Source organism: Oncorhynchus keta, chromosome 34, assembly GCF_023373465.1.
Source record: "Oncorhynchus keta strain PuntledgeMale-10-30-2019 chromosome 34, Oket_V2, whole genome shotgun sequence".
NCBI classification, from domain to species: domain Eukaryota; kingdom Metazoa; phylum Chordata; class Actinopteri; order Salmoniformes; family Salmonidae; genus Oncorhynchus; species Oncorhynchus keta.
In genome coordinates, this window is record NC_068454.1 from 65,373,196 (window position 1) to 65,398,039 (window position 24,844).

A 24,844-nucleotide genomic window follows, 5' to 3' on the forward strand; every position below is an offset into this window, starting at 1 on the left:
CTTTTTTAATTCCAAATTTGTGGGCGTTTACAACTCCATTTACAAAGTCATAGTGTCTTTATCTGTTTCCAACTTTCCACAGAGACATATATTTATAACTTTCCACAGAGACATACAAATATGAATATCACAAAACAGTCTTTGACTAACATTATAAAATGTAAATCTTAAATGATGTATTTATTCTCTTAAAATGGTCCTAACATGGTTCATCCACAATCCATGACATCAGCTTGTACTATTCATTCTTAAAAAAATATATATAACCCATTGACCCTATAGCATCTAAGGTTATCATCAGTTTGATTATAAATGAAGCGCTGGAGTGCAGGTGATTCATGCAGTGCATTCCACTGGCACTAAAGCATAAATGGGGGCAATTTAACCAAAACCAAACAAGCTCATTTACATTCTAGATTTGGAGAACACTTCAAATGCATCTACTAGTTCACTATGAAGTTCCCCTATTTTTATCGCACGTACATATGGAAAATAAATGGGCTAATGCTTTGATAACATGGAAAACATGTATTTTAATACTAAATTAAATGTATATAACTTAGAAAGTCATTTGCTCATCCCTATTAGCATCTGTAGCCTCTTTGTCACAGACTGCAGTGTTCTGAGCTGAGCACAATTAGTTCCTTCTGAATGTCAATGGAGCTGGTTGATTAAGGTGGTCATCCCTGAGAAAGTTTGCTATTGTGAGTTGTGGTCAAGGCTGTGGACTGTGACCGTTCTCAGGGATCCATACTGAGAGTGGTCAATCCGGCCAGAGGTGACAGAGTGAAACGAGGCGTCACTATCTGAAGTGTCACTCTCGCACCCTTGGGTCTCCAGCCCCCCGCTCACATAGATGGCCGAGAGGGACAATGCTGGGTTGGGGTTGTGGTTATAGTCATCGTCACTAGGCTCAGAGTGGTCCTGTTCTGAGTAGTCTTGGTAAATCATATCTGGCTCACTGGGGAGGACAGGCAGAGACAATGAATGCTCAATTAAATGTCTGATCATGTTCATTCTGATGGCAATGACAGTAGTGATCATAATCATAAATATGAAGAGTCACATCTCCATTACCTGTGTTCAGAGTCACTGGGGGGACTGATATGACCACTACTGTCCCCACTGTCTCCTTCCACCAGCCCTATACTGCTGTAGGCCCCACGCTGCACCCTGCTCTCTGAGGGCCGCCGCCGGGTTGCCATGGAGATCCTCCTCTTCATCAGTCTCCTGGTGCCCCTGTGGGTGATGTGGGGGGAAGTTAGGGCGGCGGTCCACAGGCCCAGTTGCTCATCATCACTGGAGTCTCTGGAACATACAGGTTATACCACACAACTGCTATTCTGTATGACTAAGGGGCACATTCTAGTTCATTCATACATTTTTATTCCACATTAGTTATATGTTTAGTTACTATGTGACAACTGGTTTCTAGTTACAAAATGCAATTGGGGCAAGTGAGTAATTTACTGTATGTTAAGTGTAACCAAACAAAGTGTAACATGATAGTTAAATGGTCAACTAGAGTCTAACAGGTTTAACATTCTAACAGGTGGTCATCATGAGTAATGTGCCCCTGTGGAAGACTCACAGCTCTTCCTCACAGTCCTCCTGAAAGGTCAGGGGTCCCATGCAAACTGCACACACCTGGCCCATACTCTGGAAGCACTGCTTACAGTATACCCCTGTGTAATGTTAAAACAGCAGATGGGTTAGAGTGCAACAAACCACAGTGGAGCAGTTGAATGGAACAGAAAAGTCAGATTACCAAGGGGAACATAAAACTCAACAAGACCAGGGGCAATGTCACAAAACAATATCAAAGATATGGCTCGCAAATCTGGGTTAACATTCTGAAACAACAAGTAATCCCTAAGCGGTTTCAAAGAGTTGAAATGAATTTGGAGAAACACTCCTCGTGTTGCTTCACCAAAGGTGTTAGCTGATTTCTTATCCTTCTAGGGTGAGTCAACAGTTTAACAGAGTCAACTCACTCACTGTACACACAGTAAGGTCAAACTCCAATTCATTTTACAAGGAAAAAGGAAAGATTTTATGACACTCAAAGAAAAGCGGTACATGAAAGGCAGGTAACATTTATGAGCTTGTAGAGTTTTTAAAGGAAACCGATCTACTTTTCAAGGGGGTCCTATAAACAAAAACAAAAATCCCCAAACAAAGACAACCTTAAAAAGGTCTGAGTTCGGCTGCTGTACCTTTACACTGAGGGGTGATGCATGTGACCATGCTGGGGTCGCTCTGTCCCTCTCCTCTCCTTCCACAGGCCATGCAAGAGACAGAGGACACCCCCAGAATTTCAGCCAGGTAGGACCCACCTGGGAGGCTAGATTAAAGAACACATCATTAGCTGTAATAACATTAGTGATATGTCAAAGTTACTTGTATACACATCCACTATAAATGTGTCATGTGTTACAGTCCTGGACTACACTAGATTTGCATGGGCAAAGAAAATGCACTAGTTAAAATATTAATATGGTGAAAAATGCAAAATGGCTTCAAGAATGGGAGATTTAGATGAAATTGACATTCATTTTACCAGGTTGTGAGTGTCTGGAGGAATCTGGTCCCCTCTCCGTCTGCCCTGCTCCTGGCTACAGACCTCAGCAGGGCTTTACCTAGAGACTTACGCTGGCTCTGGATCCTCCTGTGGAGGAGATGCACCCGCTTCTGCCCCACAGAGGAACGAGAAACACCATTACCTGCTCTGTTATATCAAAAGTGTCTGGATCTCGAACAGGTGCTGGACAAATAGAATTCATCTGCATCCTGGCCCAGTTGATAATCTATAGAATTTCCTGATCATGCTTGTCAATCTCAGAGAGGAAATTAGATTGTCACCAGGGCAAGACAATAAATACCCGTTGGCTGACAATAGACAAATACAGGTAATTGCCAAAATAAAGTAAACACTTGAGTAAATGAGGGATACAAAATATATTGAAAGCAGGTCCTTCCACAGAGGTGTGGTTCCTGAATTAATTAAGCAATTAACATCCCATCATGCTTAGGGTCATGTATAAAAATGCCCAGTTGCCCATTATTTTGGCTAACATGGCTAGAAGAAAAGTTCTCAGTGACTTTGAAAGAGGAGTCTCAAAGCAGTATAAGGGTTTAAAGGGTGTGTGTATGTCTCGGTCACCAGATCTCAATTCTCATTCCAATTGAACACTTACGGGATATTCTGTAGTGGCGCATGTTTACGGCGCCCTGTTTACATCGTGACGTATTTCATTATACCGTGCGTCATCTTCACGGAGTCTTGCCCCGCTACTGAACGGACAAGTGTAGTGTTTGCAATGCAAGATGGAGGAGAGCTTGTCTCTCGTCAGAGATTGCATTTACTTAGTGCGATTACAAAATGTGACCTTTTCATTCAAGACAGGATAAATATATTGTTACAGGTGATAATAAAACATGTTTTGTTGAGTTACTTTTTCCTCAACTTGTCTCTATAACTTTATAGCGAGTCAAGCTAGATTGCACTGCAGAACAGCTAGGCTCGGTTGACGATACCATTGTACCAGCGTTTTCCACCACCATTAATCTTAGGGATAGGCATCCCGCTAGTAGTACACCAGTCGAAAACATCCGGAGAAATTGGAGGGCGTGCAATTCAAATAAATAATCGGAATATTAAACATTCATGAACTAACAAGTATCTTATATCATTTAAAAGTTTAAATTCTTGTTAATCTAACTGCGTTGTCCGATTTACAATAGGCTTTACAGTGAAAGCATACCATGCGATTGTCTGAGGATGGCACCCCACAACATATTTTTCAACCAGCACAGGTTTTTTAAAATCACAAATAGCTATTAAATAAATCACTTTTGAAGATCTTTCTCTGTTTGAAATCCCAAGGGTCCCAGCTACAACATGAATGGTCATTTTGTTAGATAAAATCCTTCTTTATATCCCAAAAAGTCTGTTTAGTTGGCGCCATCAATTTCAGTAATCCACTCATTCAACATGCAGACAAAGGAGTCCAAAAAGCTACCGCTAAACTTCTTCCAAACAAGTCAAACGACATTTCTATGTAATCCTCAGGTGCTCTAAAATGTAAATAAACTATAATATTTCCTACGGAAAGTATTATGCTCAATAGGAAAGTAGAATTAGTAAGCGTGCACCCTCTTCCTCACGCGTCGAAAGACTGACATTGTTCCGGTGCTCTCTTCACCAAAACTCCAAATTCTTGCTAGTTAAAAAAAAACAAGCCTGAAACCTTGAATAAAGACCATTGACATCTACTGGAAGCCATAAGAATGGCAATCTGGGAGACAGTATTACATAGAACCCATAGCTTCCACAGTAAGAGCCTGGGACCTAAAAATATATTCTGGTTGGTTTTTCTTTGGATTTTCACCTGCCATATCAATTCTGTTATAGAAACTTCAAAGTGTTTTCTATCCAACGCTACCAATTATATGCATATCCTGGCTTCTGGACCTGAGTAACAGGCAGTTTACTTTGGGCACGCCCGTCAGGCCGAAATTCAGGAAACTAGACCCTATCGCTAAGAAGTTTTAACAAAACCCAAAATTATGGAATTTCTCATGGAAGAATGTTGTCACATCACTCCAAAATATAAATAGAGTTCCAGACAATCTATGAGAATCCAGAGAATCTATGCCAAGGTGCATTGAAGCTGTTCTGGTGGCTTGTGGTGGCCTCGCGCCCTATTAAGACACTTTATGTTGGTGTTTCCTTTATTTTGGCAGTTACCTGTAGATCGAGTTATGTGTGCACATAGACTAAGTTACGTTACACAGACCCGGTGTCGATGCTCAACATTCTGTACATGGTTTCAATTCCAACAGTCTAGTATAAAATGTAGTAACACTAAACCTGAAGCTGCTGGCAAAGTGTATGAACACTGCCATTAGAATGATGCAACACCTTCCCTGTCACACCAGTTTGTAATAGATCGTGGCTGAGTGTGATGCTAACCGTGCCACTACTCGTATACAAACAATGACAAAAACCGCCACAATATAAGACCAGCATTCAATTTCTGTCTGTTCTTTTGTCCCGAAATCAAGATAAGCACATCTGTATTGCAGTGCAGTGCTGACCTGCCTGTTCCCCTGAAGTCTTGAAATTGTTTAAATTCTATGCATGGTTCACATTCCTCCCAGACCAGCAGACTACTGCAGAACAAGTTCTAATGTGCCTGCCCAAAATCACAACCTGAAGTGGCTATTGTGAACAAATCTATCTGTGGATCTTTTTATTTCAGTGTAGTTTTTATATAACTGACAGCCCCTAACTCGTCGCTGTTTGCAGATCTAAAGGAAATGGATAGATGGAAGCAACAGCTAAGTCCACTGGAAGGGTATCCATCTATTACTACACCTACCTGGTTCCCTCGGATCAGCAAACACAGAAGTGGTAAGGACTAGAGGGGGTTTGGGACTGGACAGATAAGGAGAGAGGTGTGACTGAGTAATAACGTACCCGTTCTCGTTTTGGGTGGTACCTGGCACACACGAGCCTCCTTAACCGCTTGACGTAGCTTCCAGCGAACACAATGAACAAGGTGAGTCCATAGAGGAATCCTGTGATAAGAGAGGAAGCAAAGCGAACAGGTTATTTTGTCCACTGGGTGTCAGTGTCTTTTAGCAACAAAAAAAAACATTTCCTTTCACAACAATTGTCCATTACAGAGACCCTGTAGAATTTACTCCACATCCCTAGGCCAAGGGCTAGATATAGATAACTGCCAAAATAAAGGAAACACCAACATAAAGCCTCTTAATAGGGAGTTGGGCCACCACGAGCCAGAACAGCTTCAATGCACCTTGGCATACACTGTTGTGTCTGGAGCTCTATCGGAGGGATGAGACACCATTCTTCCACGAGAAATTCCATCATTTGGTGTTTTGTTGATAATAGAAAACGCGTTCTCAGGCACTGCTCCAGAATCACTTCCATAAGTGTTCAATTGGGTTGAGATCTTGTGACCACTATCGCCCTGTGGATGGGATAATTGTCATCCTATGGGAGCATAGCCATGGTAGCAAAAATAATGGCCAAAATAATTTTATACATGACCCTAAGCATGATGGGATGTTAATTGCTTAACATTAATTGCTTAAGCATCTGCTTTCAATATACTTTGTATCCCCCATTTACTCAAGCGTTTCCATTATTTTGGCAGATAATGTTAGGGGCAAGTTCTACCAGATATTTTAAGGTTAAAAGTCCCCCCAAAATATATTTACTGAACAAAAATCTAAACGCAACATGTAAAGTGTTTGTGCCATGTTTCATGAGCTGAAATAAAAGATCCCAGATATTTTCCAATTGCACAAAAAGCTTATTTCTCTCACATTTTATGCACACATTTGTTTACATCCCTGTTAGTGAGCATTTCTCCTTTGCCAAGATAATCCATCCACCTGACAGGTGTGGCATATCAAGAAGCTGATTAAATCACATGATCATTACACAGGTGCATCTTGTGCTGGGCACAATAAAAGGCCACTCTAAGATGTGCAGTTTTGTCACACAACACAATGCCATAGATTTCTCAAGTTTTGAGGGAGCATACAATTGAAATGCTGACTGCAGGAATGTCCCCCAGAGCTGTTGCTAGATCATTGAATGTTAATTTCTCTACCATAAGCTGCCTCCAACATCGTTTTAGAGAATTTGGCAGTACATCTAACCGGCCTCACAACCGCAAACCACGTGTAACCACGCCAGTCCACAACCTCCACATCCGGCTTCTTCACCTGCGGGATTTTCTGAGATCAGTCACCTGGACAGCTGATGATACTGAGGAGTATTTCTGCCTATAATATAGCCCTTTTGTGGAGAAAAACTCATTTTGATTGGCTGGGCCTGGATCCCCAGTGGGTGGGCCTATGCCCTCCCATGCCCACCCATGGCTGCACCCCTGCCCAGTCATGTGAAATCCATAGATTAATAAATGTATTTCAATTGACTGATTTACTTATATGAACTGTAACTCAGTAAAAGGGTAGTTGACTATATTGCCACTCCTATTTGCCATTTCTTCAATCTAAGCATACAGCAAAGTGTGTGCCCTCAGGCCTGGATGGAAGCAAAATTCATTCCACTACCTAAGAATAGCAAAGCACCCTTTACTGATTCACACAGCCAACCAATCCTGCTACTGACCCTTAGTAAACCTTTGGGAAAAAATATTGTTTGACCAGATGCAATTCTTTTTCACAGTAAACAAACTGATAACTGACTTTCAGCACGCTTACACGGAAGGGCACTCAAAATGTACGGCACTGACACAAATGGCTGATGATTGGCTGAAAGAAATTGATAATAAGAAGATTGTGGGAGCTGTTTTGTTAGACTTCAGTGCAGCTTTTGACATTATCGATCATAGTCTGTTGCAAAAACATGGGTTTACATCCTCTGCCATATTGTGGATTGAGAGTTACATATCTACCAGAACGCAGAGGGTGTTCTTTAATTAATGCTTCTCTAGCTTAAACCAATCAATCAATAAAATGCATTTATAAAGACCTTCTTACATCACCTGATGTCACAAAGTACTGTACAGAAACCCAGCCTAAAACCCCAAACAGCAAGCAAAGCAGGTGTAGAAGCACGGTGGCTAGGAAAACCTCCTTAGAAAGGCCAGAACCTAGGAAGAAACCAAGAGAGGAACCAGGCTATGCGGGGTGGCCAGTCCTCTTCTGGCTGTGCCGGGGGAAGTTTATAACAGAACATGGCCAAGATGTTCAAATGTTCATAGATGACCAGCAGGGTCAAATAATAATAATCACAGTGGTTGTCGAGGGTGCAACAGGTCAGCACCTCGGTAGTAAATGTCAGTTGGCTTTTCATAGCCGATCATTCAGAGTATCTCTAATTCTCCTACTGTCTCTAGAGAGTTGAAAACAGCAGGTCTGCTTGAATACCAAGTAGATTTAGGCATACCTCAAGGTAGCTGTGTTGGCCCATTACTTTTTAATATTTTTACTAATGACCTACCATTAGCCTTAATGAAGTCAGTGCATCCATGTACGCTGTTGACTCAACATTATACATGTCAACTACCACAGCAAGTGAAATTACTGCAACACATAAAGATCTGAAGTCAGTTTTAGAATTGGTGGCTAGTAAAAAGCTAGTCCTAAATATATCAAAACCTAAAAGCATTGTACTTGGAACAAATCATTCACCAAACCAGTGGTTCCCAAACTGGGGGTCGCCTAATTTGAAAATGGGGTTGCGGCAGAATTTCCAAAATCCCCTCAAAATCTAAATATATACTTTTATACATAAATTATTCAAATCTAAACGATAAAATGAAACCAGAGAATGCGCTTAGATCATGGGAAAAGGCCGCACTTGACCGTTGCACTTGAATCATTCCCACGGTGAATGGCTAGGAGAGACTTTGATATTATCGGCTGCAATTGATATGGTGAAAACAATGTGTTGGGAGGCAGAGGCACAGAAACTCACTTCAATACCTTTGTCAGATAACACTGTTAAACAAAGAATTTATGCTATTGCTAGCAATAAAGAGGGAACTCTGACTGAATGACTCAAAAACTTCCAAGCTTATCCTCTCCAAATGGATGTCAGCTGTTAGGGCCGAGATGCCTATGCATTAACTTTTGTTTGCTATACATGTAGGGGGATGCTATTTACAAGGACATATTGTTCTGTCTCACGATTCCCAAGTATGAAACGACATATGGGATGTTGAGTGTGCTGCGTGGCTATATTGATGACGAACAGATTCCATATGGGATCGAATGGTGGACTTTTGCACAGATATAGCTCCATTTATCAGCCGACAGGCCTCTGCACTCTAGTTATGAATGTGTCTCCCTCTGCAATATGGATGCATTGTATAATACACCAAGAGCATCTGGTGGCAAAAGAGCTGAGCATAGAACTCGAGATATACTGCAGCAGGTAACTTAAATGGTTAACTACATCAAACCACATCCACTGAGCCCACGCCTGTTCGCAATACTATGTGGAGATATGTGATCAGAGCATGGCAATGTTTCACATCGAGGCTTGGTGGTTATCAAGGGGGAGTGTTGGGGGGAAAAATATGCATTGAGAGAGGAACTGTTGTCATTCACAATGGATATGAAAACAAAAAAAACAGACTTGGTTGACTTTCTATGTAATGAAAAAAAAGAAAAAAAAAGTAAACAGCATCATCAGAAGTGCCCCACACAAGTGATAACTGCTCACCTCCAACGCTTGGATGAGCACTTTGGGACGGACCTACTTCCCAATGCATTTGAATGTGATCCTGGCTCAGTTGACATGCCGGTAAGTGAAATTGAACAGCTGACATAGCTGTCATGTGACCGAATACTGCAGACAATGCATTCACGGGTCACTACGGAGGAGTTTTGGTTCTTGACTCAAAGGCAATCCCTCTGAGCATTAATGCCGCATTCAAAACAACTGGGAACTCATAAATCTCTGACTTCCGTGTGCTCAAGGCAAGTGGGAATTAGCTCAGACTGAGAAAAATAGTTTTGAACGGTCATCCAACTCGGAATTCCAACTCAGGAACTCAGGCCTCTTTCTAGGCCTCTGACTTTCTGTCCTAACGGTCACTGTCGTCATGATTTGAACTTGTATTTTTCATAGTTCCCTGTTGTCTTGAAAGCACCATAAAATTCATGGTAGGCTACCCTTCGCCAGTTTATATCTGTGTGAAGCTGGATTCAGTGCTCTCTTCTGCATTAAAACCAAATATCGATCCAGATCGACCACGCCCCCTGACTTTGAGAAGCTCCGATGCAACATGATTCAAGCACACCCATCTCATTAGTGGTGGTGAGATAAGGGACATTATGTCAGACTAATTTGAAATTGGCTGCTCTCCATTAAAAGTATGTGATGGTGAGTTGAGAAGACAATCAGAAAAACGGTTAGAATGTTTTTCATTTCACTGCCTTAGCTCCCCCCCTAAAAAGTAAACATTGGCTGTACAATGTATAATTTTTTTCACATGGGGTGGGGTCACCAGAATTTTCAGGTTTGGGAACCCCTGCGCTAAACCCTAAACCTAATCTAAATCTTTTAATGAACAATTGAGCAAGTTGGTCTAACCCTAGATTTGAAACTGAAATGGTCAAAACATATTGATGCAACAGTAACTTAGATGGGGAGATGTCTGATAAAGCGCTGCTCTGATTTCGGACATCATTGTCAATAAAACAAGTCCTACAGACCCTAGTTTTATCACACCTGGACTACTGACCAGTCAAATGGCCAAGTGCCACTAAGAAGGACATAGGCAGTTGTCTCAAAACAGCACGACTGGCCCTTAAATGTGCATAGAGTGCTAATATCAATACCATGTATGTCAATCTATCCTGGCTCAAAGTAGAGGATAGATTGACTGCATCACTACTTGTCTTTGTTAGAGGTATTGATGTGTTTGTTGAAAGCACCGAACCGTCTGTTCAAACAGCTAACACACAGCTCAGACACCCATACATATCCCACAAGACATGCCACCAGGGGTCTCTTCACATACCCTAAGTCCAGAACAGACTCTGGGAAATGCACAGTACTACATAGAGCCATGACTACATGGAACTCTCTTCTACATCAAGTAGCTCAAGCGAGCAGTAAAATCAGATGAAAAAACAACAGGTAAAAGAACACGTCACAGCACAACGCGGGCTGTGAAAAGACACACAGTCTCTAACGCACAAACGTTGTAATGTAATATTGTATTATACCACGGCATTCCTTTTTGATTGGCTTTAAGAGCTCAGTATATTTGCACTGTAGAATTCAATGGCTATAGTTCATTTTTACACGTTTTGTTTGAGCTGGTTTTAAAAGCAAAAGTCGAATTGAACACAGTATTGGTATTGTTGAATTTGATATTCATAATAGCAAGCTAGAACTGATGGCTTGGTTAGATAAACTAGCAAGTCTGTTTGTTTGGTTACCACGGACACTACTGTAGCCATCTAGTAAACTTGCTAGCTACTTTAATGGATGTTGAACACATTTATACAAACAAATGAACACATTTCTAATGCCAAATGTGTTCAATTGTAGCCATGGTATAAAAAGGATAATTAATTTATGGCTCTATGCATTCTCTGTAAAATAATGTAACTCCATGGACGGTCAGTTCCACTCCACTAGCGCTTGGTGGTACACACCTTCCACATCGTTCAGAACTTTCAATAGAACACATACAGTATATCACAAAAGTGAGTACTCCCCTCACATTTTTGTTAATATTTGAGTATATCTTTTCATGTGACAACACTGAAGAAATGACACTTTGCTACAATGTAAAGTAGTGAGTGTACAGCTTGTATAACAGTGTAAATTTGCTGTCCCCTCAAAATAACACACAGCCATTAATGTCGAAACCGCTGGCAACAAAAGTGAGTACCCTAGGTGAAAATGTCCAAATGGGGCCTAATTAGCCATTTTCCCTCCCCGGTGTCATGTGACTCATTAGTGTTACAAGGTCTCAGGTGTGAATGGGGAGCAGGTGTGTTAAATTTGGTGTCATCGCTCTCACACTCCCTCATACTGACTGGTCACTGGAAGTTCAACATGGCACCTCATGGCAAAGAACTCTCTGGGGATCTGAAAAAAATCATTGTTGCTCTACATAAAGATGGCCTGGGCTATAAGAAGTTTGCCAAGACTCTGAAACTGAGCTGCAGCACGGTGGCCGACCATACAGCGGTTTACCTGGACGGGTTCCACTCAGAACAGGCCTCGCCATGGTCGACAAAAGAAGTTGAGCGCACGTGCTCAGCTTCATATCCAGATGTTGTCTTTGGGAAATAGACGTATGAGTGCTGCCAGCATTGCTGCAGAGGTTAAAGGGGTGGGGGGTCAGCCTGTCAGTGCTCAGACCATACGCCGTACACTGCATCAAATTGGTCTGCATGGCTGTTGTCACAGAAGGAAGCCTCTTCTAAAGATGATGCACAAGAAAGCCCGCAAACAGTTTGCTGAAGACAAGCAGACAAAGGACATGGATTACTGGAACCATGTCCTGTGGTCTGATGAGACCAAGATAAACTTATTTGGTTCAGATGGTGTCAAGTGTGTGTGGCGGCAACCAGGTGAGGAGTACAAAGACAAGTGTGTCTTGCCTACAGTCAAGCATGGTGGTGGGAGTGTCATGGTCTGGGGCTGCATGAGTGCTGCTGGCACTGGGGAGCTACAGTTCATTGAGGGAACCATGAATGCCAACATGTACTGTGACATACTGAAGAAGAGCATGATCCCCCTCCCTTCAGAGACTGGGCCGCAGGGCAGTATTCCAACATGATAACGACCCCAAACACACCTCCAAGACAACCACTGTCTTGCTAAAGAAGCTGAGGGTAAAGGTGATGGACTGGCCAAGCACGTCTCCAGACCTAAACCCTATTGAGCATCTGTGGGGCATCCTCAAACGGAAGGTGGAGGAGTGCAAGGTCTCTAACATCCACCAGTTCCGTGATGTAGTCATCGAGGAGTGGAAGAGGACTCCAGTGGCAACCTGTGAAGCTCTGGTGAACTCCATGCCCAAGAGGGTTAAGGCAGTGCTGGAAAAATGATGGTGGCCACACAAAATATTGACACTTTGGGCTCAATTTGGACATTTTCACCTAGGGGTGTACTCACTTTTGTTGCCAGCGGTTTAGACATTAATGGCTGTGTGTTGAGTTATTTTGAGGGGTCAGCAAATTTACACTGTTATACAAGCTGTACACTCACTACTTTACATTGTAGCAAAGTGTCATTTCTTCAGTGTTGTCACATGAAAAGATATACTCAAATATTTACAAAAATGTGAGGGGTGTACTCACTTTTGTGATATACTGTAGCTCCTCATTGACTATCCCTTACTTAATGTAGTATTGTAAATGTTCTTTGTACATTTGTAATAAGAGTAACAATGTATTGTATGAAGTATTATTGTATTTATAATGTAGGTTGTTTTGTTTTATTCCTGTTTGGACCCCAGGAAGAGTAGATGCTGCCTTGGTAGCAGCTGGGGATCCTAGTAAATACTAAATAATACTAGTCCAGGTGTTACCTATGAGCATGTATCCTGAGTGGTCTGGCTCTGAAGGCTCCATCAGACACTTCTTGCTGAGAACAGTGATGTTGCCCTTCTGTAGAATGGCGAAGGCAGCCACTATGTCCTTGAAGATGTCCGAGGCATAGCCTGTGCCATTTACTTCCACCGCCACTACGATGGGTGCTAGAGAGAGCACAAAGAGAGAACAATGTCTTGGATGATGTTGTTCGTTCCAAATATGGTTTGATATACCATTTCATTAGAATAATCTGTACTATAGTATTTAATTGGAAACTGATGTCCAGTTTAATTCCTTGATTGTACTGAATAGAACGGAGTAAAGGGATGTTCAGGACAAGTCTCAGGTTTCAGGCAAGGTTACTCATCACACCAAACAACCACTTTCTCTCATAAAATAAACTGTTCATTATGTCTAAAAAAACTAAGTCCAAAATATCAGCCCAAACAAAACGTCTACAAATAAAATAGCTTGAGACTTGGTTTGTTTGCAGTGTTTCTGGTTTCATTCAGGTAAATATCATTTTTGGAAGCAATAACGAATGCAGACATTATACCTCTCGTCTATTTCTGTTTTTAACCATGCACCTGTGAGTACACTGATGGGTGGGCTGGCTAGTAAGATTTCCAATGTATTTATTACAGTAAATAACCTTGAACTGAACATCATCTATTTATTTCCCTGTAGTCAGACTGTCTCACCTCTGGCCACGATGTCCCCCTGGGCTTGGTGGTGCACCAGGTCAAACATCCAGAAGACCACCAGGTCCAGCGCCACCACCAGGCATCCCATGGCTATGTGCCTGAGAATGGACACTGCGCTGAGGGCAGCCGTCTGCCGCTCCCTGGCTGTCAGGTACACTGAGACTAGAGGACAGGGATGGGTGTGGGGTAGGGGAGGTTAGGTGGGTGGGTGTTTTCACTGCCATGACATCAATGTTACACTGACTTTCTCTTTCACCTTTCTAGACATTTTTGTTGTTGCTGTTCTCTCTCATTTTCTAACTTCTCTATATCCTTTCGCTCTGCACCTTTTCTCTCCACACCCACACTGCATCCTCCCTACAATCCATTTATCTTATCTTCTCCTCTTTCCTGTGCATTCCCTCTCTTCCTGCTCCACTCACATGGTCTGATGTAGGTGCGGGCCTCTTTCTGGCTGAGAGGTAGGACAGGGGTTTTTCCCTCACTCGCCAATCTCTGGTCGAGCTCCTCAAACTGCTCTGTGATGTAAGTGTTGTCAAAGTCATCTTGGTGCAGGTACTTGTGTTTGTACAGGACAGCCCTTTCAAACACACACACAAAGAACACACACACAGGCACAGTATAGAGCATCATTTCCCAAAATCGGTCCTGGGGTCCCCCCAGGTGCAAGTTTTGTTTTTTGCACTATACAGCTGCAGGGGCCCCAGGACCGAAGGGGGGAAACCCTGGTATAGAGTATACCGCTCCTCGTCAAACCTTGTTTGCATGACCCATGTGAATGAATATAGACTTACTGTAGGTACATTAGCAGCAGAAGGAAGAGGCCTATGTAGGCTATTAGCCCCATCACTTCCTGGAAACGTCCCAGCTCCACCGACACTTCCTCCATCATATCCTGTGACACCTGTTGCAGCGACTGACTGCTGTTCACATTCATGTCAAAGTGCATAGAGGCCGATATGTTGAACTCAAACTCCTTCTTCATCTTCTCGAAAGCTGCTATGGTTGCTAGAAGAGAGCAAAGAGACATGCACCAGAATGTGGCACTGTGCATTTGTGACTGTTTGGAATGGCCATCAAAAAGGAGTTACAGTAGAATGATGGTATTAAAGAATGTTCTACCTTTGAATAGAGAAGTAGTTGAAACTATTATGAGGTCAAGGTTTTTGTACCTCTGCACTTTACTTACGGGCAGCAATCTTTGTCTTCATGTGGCCAACAATGTAAGAAGGGATGATGCAAAACAGCTGACCAACTGAAATGAGAGGAATGTATTGAGGATTACTGTCCTCATACCTACAATGACATAACCTCCAGCTAATTTACGTGACAAATGCATCTCTGCATCACAGGCTCTAGTCATTGTCTCATAAAACCATTGTGAACGGTCATTAAAAGTAAACCCAAGTGTCATGTCAGGTTTATAAGACAGCATTATATAGGATTTATGACCCATAGTTTAGAAAGTGAAATGCCACCATTCACTTTATGCTGAGAGCAGCATTCTAGATCTCCCAAGGGCCAGGAAGTGTGTTTTATCTTTTCTTTCCCTTCCTCCTGTCTCTGGCCCTCAGGTCATGTTTGGATTAAAAAGTCACCCGTGCCCGGCTGGCTCCTGGCTGGCCCGAGAGCAGCGGTGGATATAAAACAATAATTCATTTGAAAAGAAAACATGGGAGGCAGATGGATGGAGGGGGGAGGCAGAGGGATGGAGGGGGAGGCAGAGGGACGGAGGGTGACTCACGGCTGCGCTCCTCCTGGAAAATGTGAGAGGAAACCTGAGAGCGGCGTGGGGCTGGAGGGTTTTAACAAGGCCTTGGCACCTAAGTTACCTTGCCCTCCTAGGCTAAAGAATAACACAGCGCACTGCAGAGCTGCTAGAGAGGAGGGCTGTGCTGTACCTCTACACTGATGTCAACCTCACAACAATGGATGATCTATTTTTCCATGAGCTAACATATTTATAGTCAGCATTTTTTCACCAAAATCGGGAAAAAACAGGCTTGGGTGTGAAAAAAGGAAACACTTTAACTGAGTATCAAAAGATTTTAAACCACTGACAACCCAGCTAGCACATAATGTTCTGAGAACCTTAATATGTTGCTTAGAGCTTTATGAGAGCGTGGTTATCCTATGGTTATTTTGCATACAACCTTCCCATAACATTTCATATAGGTTTCTTCATGGTTCTATTTAAAGTAATGTTCTCAAATTGTTCAGAGAACGTTAAGAAACAATGTTCTTCTGTGGTAATTTCAGCATAAGGTTTTTTACAGGTTTCCTCATGGTTCTATTGAAAGTCATGTTCTCCGAATGTTCAGAGAACATGAAGAAACAACGTTCCTCTATGTGAATTCAAGAACTTCAGCATAATGTTTTCTGCAGGTTTCCTCATGGTTCTATTTAAAGGAATTTTCTCAGAATGTTCGGAGAATGTTAGGATACAAAGTTCTTCTGTGAAAATTCCAGTACTTCAGCATAACGTTTTTTGCAGGTGTCCTCATGGTTCTATTTAAACATTAAGAACATTCTCAGAACATTAAGAAAACTTTCCATAAAAACTAGTTCCATCCTCATGGCGCAGTGGACTAATTCCATGGATAGAGAGCAGAAGATCATAGGTTTGAATCTCACTGACACCATGCCACAATAAAAAACAAATGTGCTTGCATGATTAATGCCTCAGCAAATTAATTTCCATGTGTCCTATCTATGCTTGGAGATCAAAACAGTAAACCTAAGCTAGCAGTGTTATTAAAAGTCTTATTGAAACCTTCTCTGAATGTTATTTAATTAACTTAAAATAACCTATAATTTCCATTCGTTAATAAAACCTCCCAGGAAAACTTTCAGGAAACAATAGGAAAACTTTCTCAGAACCTCCCTGCAACCTGAAAATGTATGTTCCCAGAACAGGTGAAATTTTCACTTCTGTTCTCTGAACTTTTAGAAAAGTCTTAACAGTAAGGAAACTTATGGCTTTGTTCGCAAACCAATGGGAAACCAAAAACGTACTTTCTCAAAACTGCTAAGGAACCAAATTTGCTAGCTGGGAAAGACTTAAACAGAGAACAAACATCTCAGATAAAATATGCAATGGTTAGGAGGCAAGGCCCTAACAAAGTTGTTCATCAAAATGGCTCTTTAAGAGAAACATTGAGCTAAGACTGTGACAATGACAATACAGATATGACAACCTAATTATAACACTACCATAGATGTTCTTATTATTAAACAACAGACACCTTCCACAGTGATTGATGTAATTTTCACATTTCCTTTGCTCTATTGATACAGCTGTATATGTGCTAAAGCCTCTCAGGTTCCTACTCTTGCGATTTGATCCTGCTTCTTTGTGGACAATAATTTATCCCTCTGACACTATGACAAACAGCTACCCTTCCTCTACTACTGACAGCTGACGGAAGTAAGGGTGAGTGAGGATAGTTATTCTACTGTATGATGGAACAACATGTCAACCAACCTCGAGCGAGACCACAGAGGGGGCGGAACCCATCCACAATGTGACAAAGGAAGTTGAACACAGACAGGAGCTCCATGCAGTCATCACGGGCATCATCAAACAGCTTGTTACACTTCTTATAGGGGGTGCCCAGTTTGTCATTACACACCTCGCCAATGCCAACCAGGAAGTGTAACACGTTTCTCAGGGAACGAGCTGTAACAGGAGGTAGAGGGCACAGAAATCAATGGAAGGCTTCATTTGGAGAGTTAAATTGTTAGATACAGTAACTGTACTAACAATGTCTTCAAGTGATGACAGCGCTAGTATAAGCATGGCCCACATACTTACCTACATGGCGGACAGACTCAGTCAGGGCCTGGATTAAGTTCTGTACCCTCCCAGCCACGGAGTGGACATTTTTGGTGATCTCTTTTATCTTGCCCAGCACAGCTGCAACACGTGGACATTAGGAGCTTATAAGGGTGTGTGACATTGCAGAGCACTCAGATTGTGTAGAAATTGCATTGTAAAAGGAGTCATCCACCATATTGTCTCCACCTGCAATGTCCTTCCAGTTCAGTGACCATGGAGAAAACAAAGCTTGTGTGAACTATTAGAGACACCATGTATAATGAGTGTAATTACAGCTGTGTGGTGTGATTTTATGGAACAGCTGGACTCACAGAGAAGAGGTGTAGCCGCTCGCTCCATCAGCTGCTGGGTCTGGTTCATGGCAAGTTCGGCCCCACACACCACGCTGTCCGCTGCACGGTCAAAGTTTTCCAGGGTGTTGGTCATGGGGCCCTGGACCAACATGGAGAAAATGAGGAACAGGAGGAAGTTCTTGCCCTTCACTGTGAGGAAATTCATAAAAAGGTGTGTTAGTGGTACCCAGAAAAAGTTGGTCTACTGAGTAATACATTGTAGGTCATTCCTTCCACCCAGGGGTGTTTCTCAGATTTTTTTCTGGGGTGGCCATGGGAAATCAGTAAACTGGATCACAAATAGCATAGACAATTCGTTTAACTACTATGCAATGCATTGAATAACTGTTTATTTGTATCTGCCCTAAGTTATTCAAATACATTTATTTGAAATGATCCATATGAATCCATATTCAAGTTATTGAGGATCTACACTGATCTCAAAAACGACCTCAGAATCCATATGATGGAAATCCGTCACAGTAATGGAAAACTTTAACCCCTGAATGAATGTATAGTCGGGTTCTTTGGCTAAGCAAAAACAAGCAAAAATGACTCCAGCCATTATCACCTTGGCTGCTTTAGCTTTATTCACCCATCGATAAGGGACGTACATAACATTCTAGAACAAACACATGCCATAGCCTACAGCAATTAGCTGCTACACACTAGCTCAGCACCGGGATTAAAAACTTGAATTTATTTTCCTGTCAAATTAAACAGCAGTTCCCTACACATCTTCCACCTCTGCACTGCTTTTGTCATCTCAGGGGCAGACTGGGACCAAAAATTGGTGCTGGCATTTCTAACACTAGCCCATTTGTTTCCCTCGAGGCTCCCACAACAGCCCATTTTTTCAGTTGAGACTCTGATTTATAAGCCAGATCATGATCATTTTGCACTAAAAAAGTTAGACAGGCCCACTAGAAAGAATATGGACCAGCCCTTCTGGCATCTCCAAACTGACGGTCCTAAAGAGATTGTGCTAGTGGGTGAGCTACTAGGAAACATTGCCAGCTGCTCATGACTCCTCTATGAAAGATAGCCTACATAGTGCTTTATTTTTAGTATAAAATATGCCATTTAGCAGACGCTTTTATCCAAAGCGACTTACAGTCATGTGTGCATACATTCTACGTATGGGTGGTCCCGGGAATCGAACCCACTACCCTGGCGTTACAAGCGCCATGCTCTACCAACTGAGCTACAGAAGGACCATAGTAAATGTTTCTTTTCAAAGCGGGGAAAAATGTAAACAGGTTGGAGGTGCCTGTGCCTCTATTATGTTCTTCTTCTGTGGGGTATTCTGGCGGACTACAACCAAACAAAGGTTCATTCCATGTGTGGTAATACTGATGATTTGTCGCCACATATGGTATGTTTACATAGCAGGTTATGATAACTAACGTGGTAGGTTAGGTGAATTAATGTAACAGGTTAGGAAAATAAGGGTTAGGCTTAGCTACAATGCTAGTTGTCAACATTGTTGTCCCCGACACTACACCTCGTCGATCCAGAATGGAAGAAAGGTAAACAAACAGGCTATGACGAGGACGCACCTCCACCTGTTTCATACAAAATGGCGGTCTTTCCCTTCTACTGTAAGTGCCTACACCATACCGGGAAACAATATATCCAGTTTGCAGCAATCCCGTTTCAGTCTCTCTGTTTGAAAGGCTGCATTCTGATTTTTTTTTTTCACACTAATTGCTATTTTCAGATATTTTTCAGAGCTAATTTGATTGTTAAATATACCAATTAGTGTGGGGGAAAAGGATCATAATTGGGCTACCTGTCTAAATATTGCCAGTGTTTATTTGACTGGGTAACTGGGTACATTTCAACGCACAGCACATACACCATCTTTTTGTGGTATGGTTAAAACAATCTTCATATATAGGCTACTCACTTGAACACAGCATTGGCATCATTAGCATAACATTCGCTCGCACACGGATGGAGAGGCCCATGCCAAATGCTGTGAGGAAAGCTATGGCGATCGTGGTACACACGCAATACCACAGGCCTTGGTTCTGTACGAACAGTGCAGTCATTCCGTACACAGAGGCAAGGAATAGGCCAAACAAAAACCCGCCCAAACTCCGCACGAGCCCACTGAGACGAGGTTTGGTCTTGCTTCGTGGGCGTCTCCTTGGGAATCTGGGAACCCTGTCAAAAAGGTTAGATATTTAGGCTAAACTCTCCAATGACAGCATTATGTAGTAAGCCTATGCATCTCAATAATGTCAATTTGACCATTTATTCCCTTACCGCTTGAGGACCCCCCTCAAACACTCCATCGCGGCTTGGCCACTTTGCACGAACCTTTGAAAAAAAACATGTATGCTATGCTGTCCCCATAGACATAATATTTGTTTTCTTATTTCTAAGTCTGTCACTAGAGAATCGTTATTGTTGCAGGCCTCCACAGAACTAAGTTGAATTATGAGGTCACCAGGATGGAGTTCTTCCCTCTTCTGGAATTATTCCCTCTTCCAGCATGTTCTAAACGAGTGGATGCAAAATTATTTAATGGCAGTGATAATGGTTCATTTGAGTGAACTCCGAAGACTCAAAAAAGCACCACATTCCAGTTAGTAGATTCCAGACAATGAGTTGGTGTTTGTGCCACTGATGATCAATTTGATACTTACCGTGTTTGTGTGTGTTTTGTCACAGCCTTGGAGAGGATCAGTAGGTGGGTTCTGCCAGATTTTGCCCACCGGTTCCTCTTTAGTCGGCCACAGGAGTTCCCAGTTGCTCGTTTCTTCCTGGGAGCATTATTTGGTGCTCTCAGCGGTGCAGGTAGGGTCGACTGATTCCACAACGCTACAATGTTTCAGGTTATAATTTGAGCAGTTAATTGTATTAAAACGTGTCTTGTGAATTCTCCCCTCCAGGTTTATTTCTGGGTCTCTTCCACAATGTCTCAATGACCAGTGTAAATAGGCTCTTAGCAGGATATGCTTTTGTTGGTGAGTAGATTATGGTACTGCAATTGAACACTGTTTGGAGTCAATCAGTAAAGGAAACAAATTGGAAACATATTAGTCATGCTCTGTGTGTGTTTTTCAGCTGTATGTATTCTGGGTGGGGCGTTTTCCTCCTACTTTCGCTGCTCGGTCCTCCTGATCTTTCCCAGCATGCTCGGCTCTCGTGGCAGGGCGTACCTCATGCTGTTTGTCCTCTACGGCCTGTATAGGGGTAAACTGAAAATAGCTCTGGAAAAAATGTATTGTCTTGATACTTTCCAAATAGATTGCTAGCAGTATGGCTTCGCTGTGGTGTAAACCGGCAATCCTCTGATCATCCTGTCAGGCCCAATCGCTAACATCCACCGTAATGTCCAGGATGTGGCCTTCTCTATGGGGTGCAACATCGAGCTCCAGATCAAACACAGCAAGGTCATGTGGAGGGAGGTGATGGAGCCCTTCATGCAGGTGGTGCAGGGTATTGTGGTAAGTTACACATTATCATGGTCAGTGGACCACTATTGGCAGAATAGCATTAGGCATTAGTGGAAACCAAGACTGTTCTCAGGGCAGGCCTGGTTCTAGCTAAATATATTTGCGATGAGAATTTTCCTAAACTTATTTATCCTAACCTGTTACGTTAATTATCCTAACCTGCTACGTTAATTATCCTAACCTGCTACGAAAAGTCACTTCTGCTAGTCAAAACCGGCAGACCTGCCCTAAGAGCAGTCTGAGTATCCACTAATGCGACACAGTTCACTATTGTATTAGTTCAGTAGGTTTGTTTCACATTATCAACTGATATTTAAAGGATATGCCCTCAACGTTTCCTTCATTCCTTCCTTTACTGGGTAAGGAGGATAATGGGGAGTTCCAGGACGAGGCTAAGAGTGTGAGCAGAAAGTTTCAGAGCATCAGGGATGAGGTCATGGGGCAGTATGGCTATGACTCCATGGAACAGGGCCCTGTTGCTGCTGGCAACAGCACCCAGGATTTGTATGCAGCAAAGACGATGATGCGATGTGACAGTGAGTGTTGGTTTGCATTTAAAAACCTATTTGGCAGATTGAAGTTGGTTGTTATTGGTCGATAATTAGTTGTGTGTCACGGCTTTCTTCTGTTGAAGGAAGGGCGGACCAAAACGCAGCGTGGTTATTTTGATACATCTTTAATAAAGATGACAATAGAACAATATACAAGAAAAGTGAAAAACAGCCCTATCTGGTGTAACAAACAAAGACAGGAACAATCACCCACAAAACCCAACACAAAACAGGCTACCTAAATATGGCTCCCAATCAGAGACAATGACTAACACCTGCCTCTGATTGAGAACCATATCAGGCCCAAACACAGAAACAGACAAACAAGACATCCAACATAGAATGCCCACTCAGATCACACCCTGACCAAACAAAACATAGAACATACAAAGCAAACTATGGTCAGGGTGTGACATTGTGAATGTATTAACATTACTCACCAATTTTTCTGCATTGTGCGACAGATGTAGTGGAGCAGGGGATAGAGCGCTGTCGGGAGTGGTTTGAGGTCAAGTGGCAGGACTGCATGGATGCCATCAAAGCCCCAGTCATCAACCACATCCTGTGTGTGTCCATGAGATTCCACTTCCTCTGTGACATCATGAGAGGTAGGGGTTCAACTTCATTGGTAGCCCAGATGTTTAGTCAAGTAGGGTGATATACTTTTCTGATTAGAATGATGTTTGCTTGGTTGCTTTTCCTGTCAGTCATGAAGCCCTGGTGCAGGGAGGATATCCCAGTGGAAGGGAACTTTGGGCAAACATTCGACAAGCTCAACTTCTCCATTGACGCACTGTCCAGAGAATTCAGCACTAACGTGGTGCTGCAGGTACAGCCCAACTCTTCTGTCTGCTCTCACTAAAACCAAGGCAGTTAAGTAATGAAAGAAATACAAGACTGTAGTTTACACATAATTAGGTCATTTGGAGGTTTTCTCTACTCAAAATACATGTATTATGCCCTACTATTTTGAAGATGCACTTTGCACAATACTTTAATTGGATGTTATTTACAGTTCCTGAGCTTCCACCTTTCCCTCTCATGTGTGTGTGTGTGCGAGAGAGTGTGTAGGAGGAGGAGCAGCAGTCTGTGTTTGGTGTGTCAGCCCTACGGGAGGATTTCACAGAGGGTCTGAGTAAAGCCTTCGAGCAGACCAAGGTCATTCTGGACCAGTTTCTGGGCCTCATCCAGCTCCTCCTCTCCTGCACCTTCATCACCATCTTCACCTCGTGAGCCTACTCAACCACACAGCAACTCAGTTAGATATGATGGAATGACATGTGTATTTATGCTTTCTAATGTAGGGGTGTGTTAGATGTTCTGCTTTTTGAGAAGCTGGCTATTTTAGTTCTCCAAAGTGGCAGTCTCCTTTTCTTTTGTCAGTGATTGGCCAGAGTCCATACATCCAGTTTCCCAGGTCTGAATCAGTCAAGGTTGAAAGCCAGCCTACTGCAGACCTCGAGGACTAAAGTCATGCACCCCTGCATTGGACTCACTGCAGTACCATGATGATGTTTATTTTTATAAAGTGTTTATACAGTTTGTAATGTAATCAGCGCATGTGTGCCTCTCTTCGCTCTCTGCCTTCCCGTGAAGAGCGTTTGGCTATGCGAGGCAGTATACACAAGACATTCGCTTTGACAACATCTACATCACCACCTACTTCAGACAGATTGATGCCAGGAGAAAGAGAGCAGTAAGCAAACAAAAGATAACGTATATATTTGGTCAGTGAAGCTAAAATGTTTAATTTGGCTCTATTCTCCCGCATTTTGGATTTGAGATCAAATGTCACCTTTTATTTGAGGATATTTTAATACATATCTGTTTTACTGAATGCACTTTATACTTTATGAATGCACTTTATACTTTATGAATGCACTTTATACTTTATGAATGCACTTTATGCATTTAGCTCCCCCATTTAAAGGTGTCACAGGTCCCATATTCCGAGCACGCAGTGACTACATAAAGCTTCTGACTCTCTACAAACTTGTTGGATGCATTTGCAGTTTGTTTTGTTATGCCCAATAGAAAGTAATCGTAAATAATGTATTATTTTTGGAGTCACTTTTACGTATAGTTTCTGAACAATTTTACATTAATGTGGATGCTACCATGATTATGGGTAATCATGAATGAATTGTGCGTAAGTTGCACAAAGATCATGCCCCCCAAAACATGCTAACCCCTTACCATTACTGATAACAGGGAGGCGAGCGTTTCTGTGGGGTGGGTGATATTTGTATGTCTAACTTTCTCGCTCATCATTACTCACGATTCATTCATGAGTATCCGTAACATGGTGGCATAATGTAGAAGTGTTCAGAAACATTCTTATTTACAATAAAAGTGACTCCAAAATGACAGAATACATGATTTACCATTAATTTCTATTGGGCACTACATAATCTGAAACAACCTAAACAAACCAAATGCATCTAACAAGTTTGCAGTCACAAGCTTGATGTATTCTTTGCACGAAAAATGGGACCAAATAGTACATTTTTGACAATTGAATACACTATAAGTGCATTTTTCCAAATACTTATCTTCAAATGGGGGGGCTAAATACATAAAATGCTTTCATTTCTAAACAGCAAAACGAGTGTATGAAAATACCCTCAAATGTACGGTCGGTCGCCTCATGCAAAACATTTGATCTCAAATCCAAAATGCTGGAGTATAGAGCCAAATTAATTGTTTTAGCTTCACTGTCCAAATAAATACGTAGGGGAGGGTATAACGTCTGGAAGCTGATATGTACATTTGACATTTCAGGACAAACGTTATCTGTTACCTTTGAAGAAAGTCGAGCGGGGCCTTTTCATCAACCCTCGCAGCCTGTCCATACATCCCAGTGAGCTTAAACTAGTGGTGC

General features: G+C 42.2%; 2 protein-coding genes across 6 annotated transcripts in view; one reads left to right on the top strand and one right to left on the bottom strand.

Annotated features, from left to right (window-relative positions):
- dcst2 (DC-STAMP domain containing 2) lies at window positions 1-22,543 on the bottom strand. 4 transcript variants are annotated; one of them, XM_052494445.1, is made up of 17 exons: window positions 22,404-22,543; window positions 20,217-20,270; window positions 19,855-20,114; window positions 17,925-18,095; window positions 17,590-17,691; window positions 17,260-17,454; window positions 14,965-15,030; window positions 14,570-14,783; window positions 14,198-14,355; window positions 13,773-13,937; window positions 13,068-13,235; window positions 5,483-5,583; window positions 2,561-2,691; window positions 2,217-2,344; window positions 1,592-1,685; window positions 1,078-1,239; window positions 1-961 (listed from the first exon to the last, which is right to left on the bottom strand). In XM_052494445.1, exons 1-17 carry the CDS (start codon window positions 22,415-22,417, stop codon window positions 700-702), a joined length of 2,445 nt encoding a protein of 814 aa, XP_052350405.1. In that variant the 5' UTR covers window positions 22,418-22,543; the 3' UTR covers window positions 1-699. The 4 variants fall into 4 exon arrangements, with proteins under 4 accessions (XP_052350405.1, XP_035607187.2, XP_035607189.2 ...); XM_035751294.2 differs by having other exon boundaries at window positions 8-961; window positions 1,078-1,308; XM_035751296.2 differs by lacking the exon at window positions 22,404-22,543 and adding an exon at window positions 20,600-20,707 and having other exon boundaries at window positions 9-961; window positions 1,078-1,308.
- Window positions 20,866-24,844, top strand: part of dcst1 (DC-STAMP domain containing 1) — a 9,457-nt gene continuing 5,478 nt past the window's right edge. For both annotated transcript variants that reach the window (XM_035751299.2, XM_035751300.2), the window contains exons 1-8: window positions 20,866-21,149; window positions 21,264-21,403; window positions 21,777-21,948; window positions 22,428-22,571; window positions 22,671-22,792; window positions 23,035-23,192; window positions 23,560-23,659; window positions 24,745-24,840. In XM_035751299.2, the coding sequence (XP_035607192.1) occupies window positions 20,999-21,149; window positions 21,264-21,403; window positions 21,777-21,948; window positions 22,428-22,571; window positions 22,671-22,792; window positions 23,035-23,192; window positions 23,560-23,659; window positions 24,745-24,840 (1,083 nt within the window). In that variant the 5' untranslated portion in view covers window positions 20,866-20,998. The remainder of the gene's footprint in view (window positions 21,150-21,263; window positions 21,404-21,776; window positions 21,949-22,427; window positions 22,572-22,670; window positions 22,793-23,034; window positions 23,193-23,559; window positions 23,660-24,744; window positions 24,841-24,844) is intronic.

Excerpts from the sequence above, each read along its gene's own strand:
- dcst2 (XM_035751294.2), bottom strand. Across the intron at positions 17,692-17,924 it reads AGCGGCTACACCTCTTCTCT|CTGTGCTGGGCAAGATAAAA; the intron begins GTGAGTCCAGCT and ends CACGTGTTGCAG. Across the intron at positions 14,784-14,964 it reads GAAGACAAAGATTGCTGCCC|CAACCATAGCAGCTTTCGAG; the intron begins GTAAGTAAAGTG and ends GCTCTCTTCTAG.